The 17,496-nt window shown below is 39.7% G+C and overlaps 1 protein-coding gene across 1 annotated transcript in view; it reads right to left on the bottom strand.

Annotated features, from left to right (window-relative positions):
- Window positions 1-17,496, bottom strand: part of LRP1B (LDL receptor related protein 1B) — a 631,601-nt gene that overhangs the window by 201,899 nt on the left and 412,206 nt on the right. Inside the window, exons 42-44 of the mRNA XM_069982660.1 lie at window positions 8,953-9,145; window positions 5,483-5,608; window positions 2,670-2,798 (exon numbers count right to left, since the gene is read on the bottom strand). Of these exons, the coding sequence (XP_069838761.1) occupies window positions 2,670-2,798; window positions 5,483-5,608; window positions 8,953-9,145 (448 nt within the window). The remainder of the gene's footprint in view (window positions 1-2,669; window positions 2,799-5,482; window positions 5,609-8,952; window positions 9,146-17,496) is intronic.

Genomic DNA, 17,496 nt, shown 5'->3' on the forward strand with positions numbered 1-17,496 from the left:
ATTTTTATATATTGCTATTTCTTCTAATAATAATATTAATAATTTCTTTATTTTTTTTATTATGTGTATTGTTTTAACACTTTTTATAGCAGTCATTAAATGGACACTGTCATAAAAAAAAACCCACTATTTTTTAGAAAGACATATTAAAAGTGTTCAGACCACAAGCGATTAGTAGAACGAGTTGGGAGAAGTTCTCGCGCAACCTGTTCACTCCCGGCTGTGTTCTAGATGGCCTTCCAATGTGATTCTATGGGGCCATGTATGTCGGTCTCAGACATAGATTGGAAGGTGGAACGTAGGGCAGAGTGGTCATCCCTCTGCTCATTGTACTGATCGGTCAGGGTCTGAACACTCAGCTCCTGACCAATAAAAACCTTTGATGTCTCTGTAACAGGAAATCATTAAGGGTAATCATAAGGGATAACGGGAGCTTGGCTGTGTGGAGCTCAGTCCATACGTCGACTTTCTGGTGACATAATTTCTGTTTTTTTTTTGTGACATTGTGAAGGTCACTGCCGTGGTAGTATGTTTACCTGGCCATGGCTGCACAGTATTATTACTGTATTAGCGCTTATTCCTGTCAAAAATTGTAAAAAATTACAAACATAAATGCATAAAAAATAATATGTAGAAAAAAAACCCTCCAATAAAGAAAAAAAAAACAAAAAAAACAAAACACATTTTCTCTTTATCTATTTTACTTAAACAATCCTGTTGACTTAAAATGTGCATTGAAAATCCTGAACATGTGAACATACCTCTAAACTTTCAGAACTAAAAGAAAATCTAAAAACTAATCTGAATAAAAAAGAAACAAAAAAGTGTACGTAATAAATAGACCCTACAGTCTACAATATACATAGATTTCCTCTTTTTTAGTAGGTCACTTCTGTTTCATCTATTTCTTAGCACTCGGAGTTACTGATGCAAACCAGGCAGCTGTCGTCCTGTGGAGATCTTATGACAGTACTACCTGTTTGGGTTTTTTTCAAGTTCACCAATGTCACAGGGACGTCGTATGGATCATAAAAACCTTTCATATCAATTTCTACACATAAATGCACATCATTGCAACCATTCAAACTGTAAAATAAACATTGGGTTTAGGATTTTCATCCACATAACGTCACCACAGCTTGTTTATAGAGTGGTAAGCCAGAAAAGATGTTGAGTATTGAGCACTTATCGGTGAACACCATATTGTTATGAAATATATATCCTAAAATACTTTTCTGGCCCTAGATGTCAAAACAGACTTTTAGATTTACTTTGGATTTGGGTCCTCACGTGGAGTGCTCCAATTGCCCTGTGATTGTCCATACAAGGTATATACAGGAGTAGGGACTCCCTTAAAAACTAATTTGAAACTAACCCCAAAAATTCAGGTTAAAATTTGAGTGAATTGTATAAAATTTGCACCAAATCCAATTTGTGTTAAAATTATTTGCTCTTGATTGCTCTATCGAGTGCTTGGTTAAACAAAAAAAAAAAAACTTTACCCATGGAGGTAGGGGCTGGTATATTATATTTACTGTACTGGGCTCCCAGCATGTGGCGTCTTCTCCTTCATCTGCAATCAATGGCTGAGATGAGACAACAAGGCAGCCACTGATTGGCTAAGCAGAAATTGCAGGAGTCTCCGCTCAGCAAATCAGTGGCTATAGCAGATCCTATCTGATCTAAAGATAGAAGACACTGCCCAGTAAGTATAATCTCCCCCAACAGAGCATAGTCTGGCCCTCAGGGGGTTACGTGTGGATTTTTACCACGCTGTAACTTTCTGAAGTTTTCAGATGAACCAGATACCCTCCCCTCTGCTGAGCAGGGGCTTGAATGCTAAAGTTTCCCATTGACTTTAATGGGGGGTCATTGCTCGAGTTAAGAAAAATGCTCAACTACAGTAATGATCACTCAACACATATCTGTACCTTTCTATTGGCTTAGTTAAAAAGTCAATGTCGTGTTTTTTTTGTTGTTGTTGTTGTTGTTGTAGGCAAATATGCCATCATCTGCATTGAAAAAGACTTTACCCAGCCCCCCCCCCCTTTTCTCTTATATACTGCTCATTATCAGGAGATCACATCTTGTTTACATCAGACGTGCCATGTCTGTTTTATGGAGGGGGAGTGGGGAGCAGGGTGATTAGTCGGCAGTAGAGAGCAGAGAACAAAGGATTACACAGTGGGACCTGTGTGAAATCCAGTATTTAGAGGTCAGAGCTGACTTCAGAGGAGATAGTCCAGGGATGTAGCTGTAAATTAACTCTTTGTTGTCTTGTTTTAGTGTCTCATCTCCCTCCACCCTCCCCTCTCCATAGGAGAACTATGAAGACTGGGGTGAGAGCTTCAAATTTTATAATAAAAATGCATTTTTCGGCTAATAAACCCAATTGAAAAGTTTCTTAAAATTGCCTGCACTATTGATTTCTGCGAAAAAATTTAAACAACAGTGACGCTTTAAATACTCAAAGTTCTCATGAAACCAACCAAGTACAATTTTATGACATGCTATCATAGGGGGCCACATACATACAAGTGTATACATCAAGGTGTAATGAAGCTGGTAATCTCCCATTGTACACCTCAGGATATGTGGACTTTAGAGATATGATAAGCAAGGACACATCTGTATGTAATGTAGAGATGTCAAATTTAGCTGAAACTCACCACAGTATGAATGCTTTTCATCTGACCTGTCTTTACAGTGAGCTATTCCATCACAGGTCAATTCATACTCAACACATTCACCATTCCCACATTCAAACTCCGAAAACATGTTGCAAGATGAATTTCTGGCTGAAAAGATAAATAGAAAAAAATGGGTCAACATCTAGCAAGTTGATTTGTTATAAATATATTTTATAGGATACCCCGTTAAAACAGGCCCAAAAAAGAACAATTTTTAAGATTTGAAAAACCAAATGTGCCCAATTACCCATACAAAAAAAGATTTAGCCCCAAAAGATAAATACTCCTTATCACACAATGCATCGGGGGGGGGACGTTGTTAAAATATTTGTATATATTTGATTCCGGCTGTCTGCACACTCCGTGGAGTAGGTAAAAACAGCCCGAGGACCACTTGGGAAACATGAATACAGCCTTGAAAACATGGATACAGCCTATCACTCTGTGTTTTCAAGGCGGTCCTAGGGCTGTCTCCACTTTCTCCAAACAGCGGGTAGTCAGTGACTCTCAAAAGCTGATTGATGTAGAAAGCACATGGGACTATATCATGGGATTTTTTGTAACTCCACTGAGGCCAAAAAATGGAAATCCCAATCTATGCCCCCCTCCCCCTTCTAATAACCCTTATATCTATGGGGTCTCCAAACCAAATCAGAACTCCAAACCGAACGGCTTTGTGGAATCAGCTTTCTTATAGACAACACTTCATCCCCATCCAATTAAGGCTATGTTCACACTACGTAAATCTACGGCCGTAGTTCTCGCCGCAGAACCACGGCCGTAGATTTGCGGTGTGGACACAGCCTCAGTTTCAATGGGATCCGGGCAGAGCGTGCACACATCATATACGTTCCGGCCGGATCCCATAAGGTGCCGCAAAAAATTGACAGGTCCAATATTTGCGGCTGGAACTCAGGGTCACAGAACGGCCGGATGTTCACGTAATGTGAACATAGCCTAAAATAGCATCCACATTTACTCAAGCCAAATATCCAAGATAATGTTCAAATGAAGGTAATGGCTGATGGCTAGAAAAGTGACCATTCAGCTACATAACATTTGTGATCAGCTTTCATATTCACATTTTAGATGCATTGAAACATTAAAGAATAATTGCAAACGTGAAACTGTACTCTAAAGAACCTGTCAGTAACTTACCATAACGAGACAGCTGGGCTGATATTCCGTTTACCTGGTGTTTTGGTCCTGCTTGCACACAGCTAGTGTGGGAATCAGAAGTCACTTTCTTATATAGATGCACTAAAAAAGTGACTGCCAATCCATACAACAAAATCAGTAAGAATTGAAAAAGTCACAATGATATTGTCCTAATAAACAACTTTTAAACTTGCAGCCCTGTGCCCAACGACCTGGGCTTAGAGAATATGTGCCCTAACTTTGCACCACCCCTCTGTCATTCCTCCCCACCCTCTTCATCATTAGGAATGCCACTGGAATATTTTCTCCTGTTTGAACATTGCACAGGTGCCTTAATAATCCAGCCCATGTTCAGTATTCACACAGCTGAGGAACAGGAGACAATCTGCCTGGAGCATTCCTAATGATGAGGAGGACAGGGAGGAGGGACAGAGAGGTTGTGCCAGCCTAATGCACACACAGTCTAAGCCCCGGCCGTTTGGCACAGGGCTGCCAATTTAAAAGTTGTCTTTTAGGACAATAACTGCATCACCTACCGAACAGACCCCAGGACAGATCTTGGATTAAAAGCAGCTATCCGATGGTACAAGCATTTGAGGGGGGGGGGGGTCAAATTGTGGGTACAGAGTCGCTTTAAATCCCTAGGCTAATAAGGCACTGCACCTTCTAATACCAACAAATCAAACCGGCCTGGGGCGTGCCAGATCAGTGCACTGGGGGCAGTAATCCTGCCTCCAGTGCACCAAATCGCCTTATTATCCTAGAGATTTAACTGCAAACTGCACAGAATTGTGCCATGGATGAAAGTAAGAAACTTACCTTCATCCTCAGCGCTCTGTGCACTATAGGAAGATATCAGCAGGTTATAATTGTCTAACCTACTGATAGTTTTCCTATAAGTTCTAGATAGTGAACAAATACAGAATTACAGAGAACAAATACAGAATTACAGAGAACAAATACTGAATAGCAGAGAACAAATGCAAAATTACAGCGAATGATAAACGACCAATTAACGATTTTGGTGTCAGCACCAAATGAACAGTTTCTCATTGGTCGCTTGATCGTTGCCTGCTTTTACACAAAATAATTTAATCATTTAAATTCCAACAATATAACCATAATTTGCACAATAATGGTCCAGTGTAAAAGGGCCCTTAGGCTCTGTTAAAATCTTAGAATGCAGCACCATTCTTTTGATCAAAGCCATGGACACCCCAACAGAACCCGATCAACCCCATTATAAGTTAATGGGGTTCGTGGGATGTGACAGATCCATCACAGTTTGTATTCTGGTTTTATGCTCCCATGATGGCACAGAAAATTATAATTCACATGGCAGATGCAAGCATGGCCTTAATAGGACTAATCATAGCAAGAACGGCATATTAAGTTTACCGAATTGTACAGTTTATGAATGCAAAACAAGACAAGATGAATCAATGTCACCAGCCTTCTAAGCAGCTGTACCCTCCCTATTTTTATTGTCATTTTTTTTTTACTATACACAACAAGAAAATAAAAATGACAGCTGCACGACATGCAGTATGTAAGGAAACCTAAAAGATGCCACATGCAATATTAATGTGCTTAGGCACTTGTTTTCTTTGCAGTGTCTAGAATATATTACTTACTCACACATCTGTTGTCATCTAATAATATTCGGTCTCCGCGACACGAACAGTTGACTCGACCATCAGCGGTAAGAAGGCAAAGGTCATGGCAACCTCCATTCATGTAGGAACAGGGCGACAATTCACCTTGGGGAAAGCAAATGTTAAATATATTCCTTAATACTAGCTAGAAATTGAATTTTTATACTTTATACGGGTTGTAAGGTGGACAAAAACTTTTTGTTGGAAACGACCCGCAAATATAAAATTATTACAGAATATCTGCCTGCTGGGACATCTATGGATCAACTGTAAGGGACAGTTCACACAGAGTAAAAGCAGCGGAATTCTACGGTGGAACTCTCCGACGTGGAATCCTGCTTGCCTCAGTGTCATACAGCCTGTCTATGGGAGGACTTGCGTGCCTCCTCTCTCCGCGCCTCTTTGCTCTAAGAATTGACATGTCAATTCTTTGAGCAAAGAGGTGCGGAGAGTGCAGGCGTGCGAGCGCTTCCATTTTCGCCACTTTTACTCCATGTGAACTGGCCCTAAGGGCGCTATAAGTTATATATGCAAGGTATTTTCTGACTGGAGGAAAGCCACTTTGCATGGATTCAAAAAGTAAATAAAAAAAAATAAAAAAAAATCTATTTATCTATCTATCCTAGGGGGATATGGAGAACCTCTGTGAGCCAAATCAATCTGTAAGAGACTTCGGTCCATTCACGCATTACATGTTTAGCCTGGTACCTACTGTAAATCACCAACATATAATGCTTAATGTGCATGGTTTCCCTGAAACTGGAAGACAGTCATCTGGGGTTGTAGAAGTTGGACCTATTGTGATCAGATGATCACCAGGTGGTATTTAAAAATTGGTTATCTCAATAAGTAGTGTTGAGTGAACTGTTGAGGTTCAGCCGCATCCTTCTCAAAAAGCTTGACATTTGACTCCTGGCATCTGGAGAAGTTGGATTCCGCCCTGGGTGTCCTGAAAAAAATGGATAAAGCCATAGGCCATAGGCTGTATGCATGTTTTCCTGGCAGCCCTAGGGTGGCATCCAACTTCTCCAGATGTCAGGGATGAGATGCTGAGCAATCGGGTTCAGAGAGCATTGAGAAACCCGAAAAGTTTGACAAGTCCGCTGAACACTATTAATTAAACATCCCTATAAACTGAGAATGGACTAACCAAAACAACAGTTTCTAAGAGCAAGAATAGGGTTGTCTAGTTTAGAAAAAACATTTTTATACTTTCCAATGTGTTACTAAAGGGAAGTCCTCTCTGCTAAGGATCCTTATGTCACTGCCATAGTGAATAGTGTCTTTTGCCCTGGGGGACCTGTGCTCTGTGCTGTCCTGAATTACACAAATAAAACACTGATACGAGTGCACAGTGTGTAATGCTAATATTTGCCTGTTGTGGCAGTGCATTATCAGTGGACACTGTGACAACAAAACATTAATAGACAATCCATTAAGAAATGCAATATTTAATTAAAATTAAATGTAAAAATAGCAAAATGTTTTTGACTCAGTTTGAGAATGCTGAGAATTTCCATTGCCTATCAGCAGGATGATAGGTGGAAAAGAAGCTTAAGATCCCTAATGGTCCCCATATACCTTATATAAAAGTCAGCTGGTCCCGTCAGTACAAGATGTATGAACCACTAATCTTCACCAGCAGATGTCGGTGGAGAGTAGTGATGAGTGAATATGTTCGTAAATTCGTACGAACATGACACTAATTGTGTTCAATGATCGAGAAGTTTTTTCAATGATCGAAATAGTTATAATGATCATTTATGAACTTATTCGATGTTGCGAATGTACGCAACTGCGTAATTTACGCTTTGCACCTGATAATCTGTACAATGTACGCAACTACAAAACTCTAAACCGAAGCGTACGCAATTAGTACACAACGGCGTCAGCAAATGCGTATGCAACTGTGTAATTTACACTTTGCACCTAATAAGCTGTACGCATGTGGGTGAACCAAAATGTACGCTTCTACTGTACGTTCGTTATTTGTTTGTGAATGTTAGGCGAACGCGGACACAATTCGATGACAGTCATTTTTTTTTTTATGTTCGTGTTCATGATCCGAACCAAACATTGGGATGTTGGCTCATCACTAGTGTAGAGAATTGTTGGGTGTGATGGACTTTCAAAATCCAACCCTATTGTTCTGGAGCGGATAAACTGGCACCAGAGCTATTTGGCTTTGGCTTACCTTTCTCCTGCCCATGTGTATGGGGAAGCCGAGAGGGATAATTGTCCGTTAAACAATTGGCCAAAAGTTATTAATAAAAATAAATATGGTCACCATTAGGCTTTATTAGGCATTCTTTGCATAGTGATGTTCTTGAAAGTCCACTGTGCAGGGAGCTACAACATTGCTAATTTTTTGCATTTTTAACATTAAGAAACAACCTTAAACAGCACTGCTATTCCCATATTTTAAGCATTTGGGGGGGGGGGGGGACCCTCTATGGATCAGTAAGTAAATGTATATCCTAGCAATAGGTGATTACTTACCAGCATGGGAATACATGTACCACATGCAATTGCTCTGTGACAAATATGTTTTGTGACAAATTCTACACTGGCCTACATAGAGTAGATCTTAAGTTTACTTCCAGTCAACTGAATGCAATATACTTTTCCCAAATTTTTTTGCAGCCTGCCTGAGCTTATGACTCATTGTCATGTGGGAAAACGAGGGAAAAGTAAAATGTGCTAGTGGGCATATTACAATGTAACATGTTGGATTCTGTGCGTCATCTGAAAAGCTTTGTATGTCAAAATTCTTCAGTTTTCCTTAGCGGGATGGAATTCAGGGCTGACAGAACTGCCACTTTATAGACTAAATAGATAATACAGGAACTGAAATGTTTTCTATCTAACATTGCTCCTGTAACTAACAAAATTTAAAAAAAATAAAAATAAAAAGACTAGAATGGGATTTAAAGTTTATTTTTTCTTCTTATATTTATATATTATATATTTTCTTCTCTGGTTACATATTTTCCCTGCAATACCATGCCTAACCATGCGGAGTGCTATTATTATATAGATCAGTGCTTCTCAAACTGTGAGGTTGGCCGTTGGTAAGGCACAACTGAGGAGGCAGTTTTTACAAAAGTGACTATGATCTGCACAATCCTTTCACTGTTTGCAACAATCTCCATTTAAGCAACATTATTATGTTATTTTGTGCTTGCTTTACTGGTATATAGAACTTTAAAGACAGGTGAAAGGTAGCAATAGAATAATTCTGAACTTTTAAATGGACTTACACCACAGATGGTGCAGTCCAGGACTCCCTTTGTTCTGTCTGGTGAGGCTTATGCACTGCTTTGCTCTGTTGGGTGAGGCTCCAATAGAAAAGTTTGAGTAGCACTGATGTAGAGTTATTTATAATTTATTTATATTGTCTGTACATTGAAAGTATATATACATATTTTTTTTTTAATATATCCACTTACAGCTGTTGGTGTCATTGGCCACGGCTATGATCCCCATTGGTTGATGAGGGATATCTGCTCGTAAAACTTTTGTCTCCCCTCCTGTAAACTTGTTGGATCGCAAAATTGCTCTTCTTACCCAATCGGACCAGAATATATAATTATCATATATAGCCATACTGAGGAATGTACCCGGTCCTGATCTAACAATTACCTGCAAGAAAGAAGAAAAGAATGAATGTATCTGTTGTAACAACCTGCTAATCGATTAAAATTCTACTCAACAAATCTGCGAACCTTTCAAGAACATATTCTATTCCATAGCTGGTAGAAGCAGCAACTTTCTGCTATGAGGATAGAGGTGTTATATCAAGGGCCACCTGTAGTGATGGGGATAATAGGGGGGCCACACAGGTGTGGTAAAAGATGTTAGCCCCTTAATATTTTACCTATGGGCAAACCCAAATACAGTGCCTGGCCATTGTTACCTTGGGGCACCTTTTATGTTGAGCTGGTGCAGGTGAAGCTGGGGTACTGTGAGAAGGAAGGACTAAACCAGAGAGCACTACATTGAAATAGGTAACTTTCATTCCGTAATAGATCATCTATATACTTGGAGGCTCACATATTGTAAAGTTTACAGTTCCAAATTAAACACAGAGGCAATTGGGGATGCAAATGGTGCAGAGTTAACCTATGAAAGTCAGTGAGCTAGTTCCTGAGATGTTTAGCGTCCCTAAGCTGAGAGAAATCACATTGGCTGGCTCCTGGTGGTAGAAGAGGACCTAACCTGAGGTTAACTCAGGTATTCTTTAAGGCTAAAGAATTAAGATTTAAAATTTAAGCAAGAGATAAGCTGGTACAGGGTATCTCTGTAAACTCCTCACAAGAACTAGACTTAATTCCATGTGTCCCTGGCTAGGCCTTGACATTGGCTGTTAATAAGTTAAAAAATCTCAACTCTCCAGACCTAATTGTATGTGTGAGAAGTTACATTTACCAGTCACCATATAGAACAGCAGCATCAAGAAATACAGTGTTAAACACTATCAGTAACTTTAGGTTTAATGCTATTGTGATATTGTACCAGACATGTGACCACTTCAGTCAATCATTGGCGTCAATGGCAACCTGATGGATCAAGTGATTTGTGATTTGTATTTGTGGTACACCACTAAGGCTTCTCTAGGAAGCAGAGAATAAGGTCTCATCCTTTCTGTAGGAGAGCTACTCTGTGTATCCCATATCATAATAATGCTTTTATTTCTATAGAGCACACAGATTCCACAGTACTTCACAAAGTGGTTTGCAAATTATTGCTCCCTGTCCCCAATAGGGCTCACAATCTAAATTCACCTATCTGTATGTTTTGGGTGTGGGAGGAATCCGAAGTACCTTGAGGAAACCCGTGCAAACACGGAAAGAACATACAAACTCTTTGCAGATGTTGCCCTTGGCGGGATTTGAACCCAGCGCTGCACGGCTACAGTGCTAACCACTGAGCCACCATGCTGCCAATGAAAAAGAAGAGAAGGCTAGAAAGCAAACTGTATAGAAAGTGGCAGTGTACTGTTAGGGTTAGTGGCCCAAAATTTGCAACACTTCAAGATTAACATTGAGAGGGTTTTGCAACGTTCTCCAAACCCAAAGGCTCGGCATTTAATTCCTTGTTTCCGGAGAAGTTTGTTGGTGTGCTAGGGAGCTCTGGGTATCATGGATACAGCCATAAGCTGTTTCCTTGTTTTCCTGGTAGCCCTAGGGAGACATCCAACTTTTCCAGAATCTGGGAGTCAAATGCAGAGCCTTTGGTTAGGAAAAAATCTACACTCAACATTATTAGTTTTTTTTATTTTTTTATTAATATACATAGTGATGTAATAAAGTAATAAAAGCAGCATCAACATTTATTATTTTTTCAGGAGTAAGTTTATCCTAAAATAACTAAATTAAACAATGGGTCATTTTCTGACAACAGATTTTTTTTTTAGATTTGTAGTTGTTAGAGGGGAAGACATCCAGCATATCGATAGCAACACGGTTACAGAGGCTATTAAGATGGAGAAAACTGATAGTTACACCACATGTACTTAACCTTATCAAGACACAACATGTAGACAGAATACAATGGACAGGTAGAGACAAAGGTTATAAGAAAGCAAATGCCTACAGAGATGGGCCAAAGCGAAAGATGGTGTTAAAATGAGTAAATCGTAGAAGAGATGATGAAATCTGGAGGGTAAATCTGGGGATACTAATACCCCCATTATGACAGCTACAGAACCATAAAACATACAGGTAACATTTTGGCACAGTGTTATATTAGTTTTGGGACAAGGAAATCGGAGACATGAGAAGCAGTTTGCTAATTATGTAGTGAAAACAGTGAATAAGCGAAGGCAGCGGAGATATCTGAAACCCATCACAGACTCAGGGGAAATACACCATCTAATAAGTAAAGAAGCCTGGGAGGAAATAGATCATTGGGATGGTGACAGCAAGAGTGAAATAGAAGTAGAAAGTACAGATTTGGTGATAAACCTGAAATATCTACTAAGATTGGTGCGGTCTTTTTGTTACCCCTGGCTTGTTGTTAATTCTTTACTACAAACAAGATTAAGGGAATGAAAGAGAAAGAACGAGACAAGAGAGATGTGATGGAGGCTCGAATGCTTTATTTCAATAGTTATATTTGTATTTCTTTCCAGGTTTTATTAGTGTATGGGTTCTGAAGTAAAGATTGTCTTTGTGAGTAACAAGTCATCAGCACTACCGTCTTGGGGAATACAAAGGAGGGTTTAAGCTTGAATAGAAATGTCTTGTGCACTCCGATCACTGGTTGGTGCTCACTTTAAGAATTGATGTACAAATAACAGTCCAAAATATAGCAAAGAGGAAAGGGCACTCACCATATGATGTGATCTTCCTCTTTATTTAAACATGTAATAAAATGCACACGCTTAGCAGCTCGGCAAACGCCAAACACCTCAGGAAATGGACTACAGCTGTTTCACACGCATGCGTGATGAAGTGTGCATGTGCGTGAAACAGTTGAAGCCTGCTTCCATAGGTATTTGACATTTGCTGAGCTGCTCAGCATGTCTATTTTATTGCACGTTTAAATAAAGAAGATCACATCATATGGTGAGTGTCCACGCAATCCAGTATGTTTGATCCTATTTTTCCTAGATGTCATATATTGAGAAGAGTCAGCGCAACTTCTACACAAAAAAATAGATGTCAGTCCAGCTAAAATATACAAATTTGGTATATTCCCCTATTATGTCTGTGGGCATCTTAGAGATAAATATGTGGACAAATCACCAGTGTTCTGTTTTAGGCTATGTTCACAAAACATTTTCTTGCAGCCCTCTTTTTGAACAGTCGTCTTTTGATAATTACAGCTGCAAATAATGATCATGGTAAACACTTGTGGCCATAATTATCAAAGGACGACCGCCCTTTGCCGTCAAAATGTCTAAAAATAAGGATACAAAATGACTTTGTGTGAACATGGCCTTAGGCAGTTTCTATTTTTTCTCTTGCAGCCTGTGCCTCAAGGATATTAGTGACATAGCAGTTCAATAATGCTACTGGGTCTTAACAGATAACTCCACCATAATGTTTGAGCAACAGGTAACTTTTGAGTTACGTAAAAAGAAAAAAAAGCTAAGATGTTAAAAAGTTACTCAATTTACATGTAAATCCATTCACTCCATTAGCATAAGTAATGTTTAAGGCTTTACCAACCAATTAATTCAGACCCATGTGTAAAAAATACTTTGAAGTATAGGCAATATTAATCTGCCTTGTTTGTAAATTAGGGTTTGGGATATTGATTTTAGGAATTAGTTAATAAGCTTTGAAATCCCAATGTACATGAATTCCATTTTCCCTTCCCTGTTTATAATGCAGCAGGGAGATTTGGGGTAATCTAGAAAAGTCATATTCCTGCAAGTATTTTGTTAGGAGCAATTAAAGCCACCAATTCACATGAATAGATTAGCGCTTGTGCAATACTCAGCTGAATACTATACCCGAAATAACTAGAATTATCTAAGGATGGCTCGATATGCCATTCAATGCTCCATTTTAAGGCTCTGTTTAAAAAAGACTTATTTCTTTCAAAATCCACATCACACCTGTTGTGAGTTACAGCGGGTGCAACAAAAACGGGACGGGATCCATCTGACACCCAGGAGGGAGGCCACCTGCTATAGGCACTGTGGCGGAATGAGGCACCTATAGGCAGACTGGGTGTCATTGTTCTACAACCTTACAGTAACACAGATGTGTTTGGTCTCTAAGATAGTCTGTAGTACGTCTGCTGTGGTGTGTAGGAAATTTGAAGTGATAGCAGGGTATAGAGATGGAGCATAGCTGTACAGTAGAGATAAGTGAACTTACAGTGGGTTTGTAAACTTAATGAATATTCAATGTTTGACTCTTTGTGGCTGGTGAAGATGGATGCAGCCTCATGGCTGCCTTGAAAACATGGACAAGACAGTCCCAAGGCTGCATTCAACTTCTCCATCCACTGGAAATCAAATGTCATGAGTTCGGATTTGGATAAAACCAAACTTACTGTAAGTTTGCTCATCTGTATTGTAGAGTAGTGTTGAGCAACCCGTCAAAATGTTTGGGTTCCACAGCATTGTCCAAACCCAAACATTCGGCGTTTCATTGGATACTTTCCTGGGTGTCTTATCTCTCTAGTTTCTTCTTTGAAGAGAACCTGTCGGTAGCTTTTATTGTGTAATGTAAGTGTACAATGGAGCTTCTTACCCTTACTCCTTAGGTTTCTTTCCTATGCTTATATTTGTTTTGGAAATAATCTTCAAATTGGGGATTGAACCCTCAGGGAGTTCTCCTGGGCTGCTAATTACCAGCAAGGATCATCCTCCTTACTGCTTATCTACAGCCCACTGTCAGCTAGTAAATGCCTATGTTTTAAGATTGACAGATAGAAGTCAATCTTCTCCTGTGTGCCCCCACCATCTACTTCTCACGCACGTGCATAGGAATGAGTGGGCAAAATATGAGCATCAACCGTGGCATGGGCTGTATCTCTCTGTGAACTCCATCAAGGAACTGCGGCTGCATGTTTTCTTCATAGTGAAGCTCCTGTTATAGTGTCCACCGGGAGAAAAGGAGATCAGTGCACATTCCCATTCCCTATAGTATGGCTGAAAAGGAGAAGTGGCGGCTACAAAGCTACATAGTAAATTTTTTCATGACGTTTTTTTCTACCATAAAGGTTTGATCACCAATGGAGTGGGTATAGAACTTGTACCCCAGTAATAGGAGGACCTAGCGTCTACTCTGAATTTGTCAATATGGTAAAATGTAATCATATCAGAATAGGGAGCTGCAAACCCAGATCCTATGTAATGACTTTATAATGACTGCAGGTCACATTGGGACAGCAAGCTGGATTTTACATCGATTGCAAGGGATTTGGTATTATGCATCTTGTTATTTTCCGCAAGACTCTTTTCAGGCAAAAAAAAAGAGGAAGAAGAAGAAGAAAATCAAGAATTGAATATTTTTCTTTCTTGAATAGGAATATGATGATACCTTAGGTTAAAATTTATGTAGAACTCCATTCTTTATTTTTCATAACTGGGAGGGAGAACCATTCACAGCTTTTTTAATGTTAGACAGGTATATATTTATCCCATGAAAATACTATTCAGTTTAATTTAAGTTGAGTCATGAAGTTTCAGCAAGTTGTCACCTTCCAGATGGCAGAACAAAGGCTGGCTGTGACAGTACTTGCACAGTTCACCCCCACAAATACTGTATTATGTACATAGAAAATGTGCCAGTCTAACTTCATATTACTTTAATGGATGCCAGGGACTAGGCTTATGAATTTCTCTAAATCCAACATTAAAATGCAGGTGCGGATTAGGTTTTAATTTCAGTTAGGGCATTACAAAATCTTTGTAAATGTTGGGCACGTCCCCGAATAATTATTACGAGGAAACAGACATCCATCATGAGACACCTTTAATAGAGCCATCTGTTTTGTAGGACAATATTAAGCAATGACATTTACATTTTAATAAAGATCTTACTGTATGAAAGGGGCGTCTGGAGGGGCTAACCTCAGGAGTCTCACCAATTCCAAAAAAATATAGTGATGGAGGGGCTTGGTTCTTCTCAGTTATTTCTGAAATAATACCAATGCTAACACTGAGAAGAAAGTACAACTAGTAAAGATGAGCGAACCGGGTTCGGGTTTGAGTCGATCCGTGCCCAAACGTTCGTCATTTGATTAGCTGGGGCTGCTGAACTTGGATAAAGCTCTAAGGTTGTCTGGAAAACATGGATACAGCCAATGACTATATCCATGATTTCCACATAGCCTTAGGGCTTTATCCAAGTCCATCAGCCCCCGCTAACCAAATGCCGAAAGTTCGGGTTCAGATCGACTCGAGCATGCTCCAGGTTCGCTCATCTCTAACGACTAGTGATGACCGAGCAATTAAATGCTCGATGGCTCGTTAACTGAGTCAAGAATTTTCAATGCTCATGTGCTTGACATGAACCCCACTAAAATCAATCGGACACTTGAGCATTTGACCATTTCCCTCCTGCTCGAAATATACAAAAATCGGAATGCCTTTCAGTTATTGGAGGCATATGGCCACCCGAGCACCACAAGGTGCTAAATCTACACCCCAATGTTCGATTGCACACTATGTTTGACTGTTCATGCTCACACAACACTAGACTCAACCCCATTCACTTGACGTCAAGATAAGATTTGGAACATTAGCCAACTAATACGGCACAGTACCATTCGTCAGGGGGCCTCATGTTTCTTATTTTTTATTTTGGAAAGTGTTTGCACCCCCCTTCCCCATAACGGAAAATTATGGTGTGTATTGTCCATTGCTTTTTATGAGCCTTCAGTTCAATAACTCCATCTCACTATTTGGCTACAAGAGAAACCTTACATAGTTTCGACCCAGGGGCAAGAGAACCACATAGGGCAGGGCTCTTTCTCTTCAAGGGCCCCAAATTCTATCTTTATGGCATACAAGTAAATAGTATGTACTAGGACAGATGGTGACCTTTATAAAAAATACATCCACTTAAAGGCAAAGTTCTTGTCTCAAGACAATAACCTTGTTCGAAAAGCGTCCAATGTTGATATATTATGCAGTCATAGTGCTGATCTGTTGTGTGGTAACAAAACAGTTGCCATCCCTGTTGCCAATACAGTCATTATAGCAGGAGCCGCTATTATACCCCCCATTTTAAACGATATATTCCTGAAGAGTTCGTCACTCCATGTGCTAACTGTGAGTATAGCAGGAGCCACTCTCTGCTACACTGGTGAGTCGGCGGCTCGGCATCATTCTCCTCCAACTCCAATGCCTATCTGCTGAATGCAGGTCACAGTGCCCTCTACAGTCTAAACAATTATGGCTCAAGGCTATTGGCCCAAATATCTAAATGCTATGCAGTGCTGGGCAGTCATCCAAGCGCATGGTGGCAGTACTTTGGTTAAAGCATATTTGTAAAGAGAATGTATATGTGTTTAATTTATCCCAATATCTTTTACATACACAATGATGGAGTCTTCCCTTTTTGCATTTACATGAGGCAGAAGTTAATGTGTCTTTCTAAGCACCACTGGGTAAACACTATTGTTCCCACAACACGGCTCATAGTGAAAACTATAGGATGTTTAAGAGTGAAATAGGGCTCTGTATTCAGTAAAGTTTATTTTTATTTTATTTTTTTAGCTTATCAAGCAGCCTAAAATTAATTATGTTTGATATGGAAAAAACACACCGGATGTACAACCTAAAATAGGGTACCCTGCAACCCTTTCTGTTACCCAAAGTGTGAACCTGCTAGAAAGCACAATTCCTATTGCAGTAGATTGAGCTTATCCGTGTAAATGAAGACCCCTGTATTCATGGGAAATAGGTTCCAAAACTACTTGTTCACGGTAATGGATACCTGATCATTGTACATCCAACAACTGGGACCACCACTGATCATGGATACAAGGATCCTTTGTTCCCTGAATGACTGAAGTGGATGCTTAGATCTATTTTTACTGAACCAGCATCAAGGGTTCTCGTGGACTTACATGTCCCTAAACTAGTGTCACAAAAAGGTATAGAAAATGGGATTAAATTCACAGGGGAAGAATACAGATGGGGTGGGGGGCTGGATACTTCACTGAAGACTGCTGGAGACTGCTAAGTACCCTATGGTGAAAGAATGGAAAGACAATCAAGCATATGTGCTACCACTTTATGTACTTGTGGGACAAGGGACCTCAAGTCTTGTGATCGGTGGGATAAGTGATAAGTATTAATCTCAGGATAACCCTCTCTAAATCTGATACATGGGCTTCTGCTGTAAGGCACACATCCTTGTACAATTAGTAATCATTGTTTTGTATATTTATCATTTTTATTCCAAGAGAACACGGATAATGTGTAGCAGGCCACAGATTCACCAGCAATCTGTGCTAAATGTAATGAATGTCTGCAATGGGATGATAGAGGGATGGTTCTCCAGATGGGACTACCCAGCCCT

Source organism: Dendropsophus ebraccatus, chromosome 9 (genome assembly GCF_027789765.1).
Source record: "Dendropsophus ebraccatus isolate aDenEbr1 chromosome 9, aDenEbr1.pat, whole genome shotgun sequence".
Taxonomy (NCBI): Eukaryota; Metazoa; Chordata; class Amphibia; order Anura; family Hylidae; genus Dendropsophus; species Dendropsophus ebraccatus.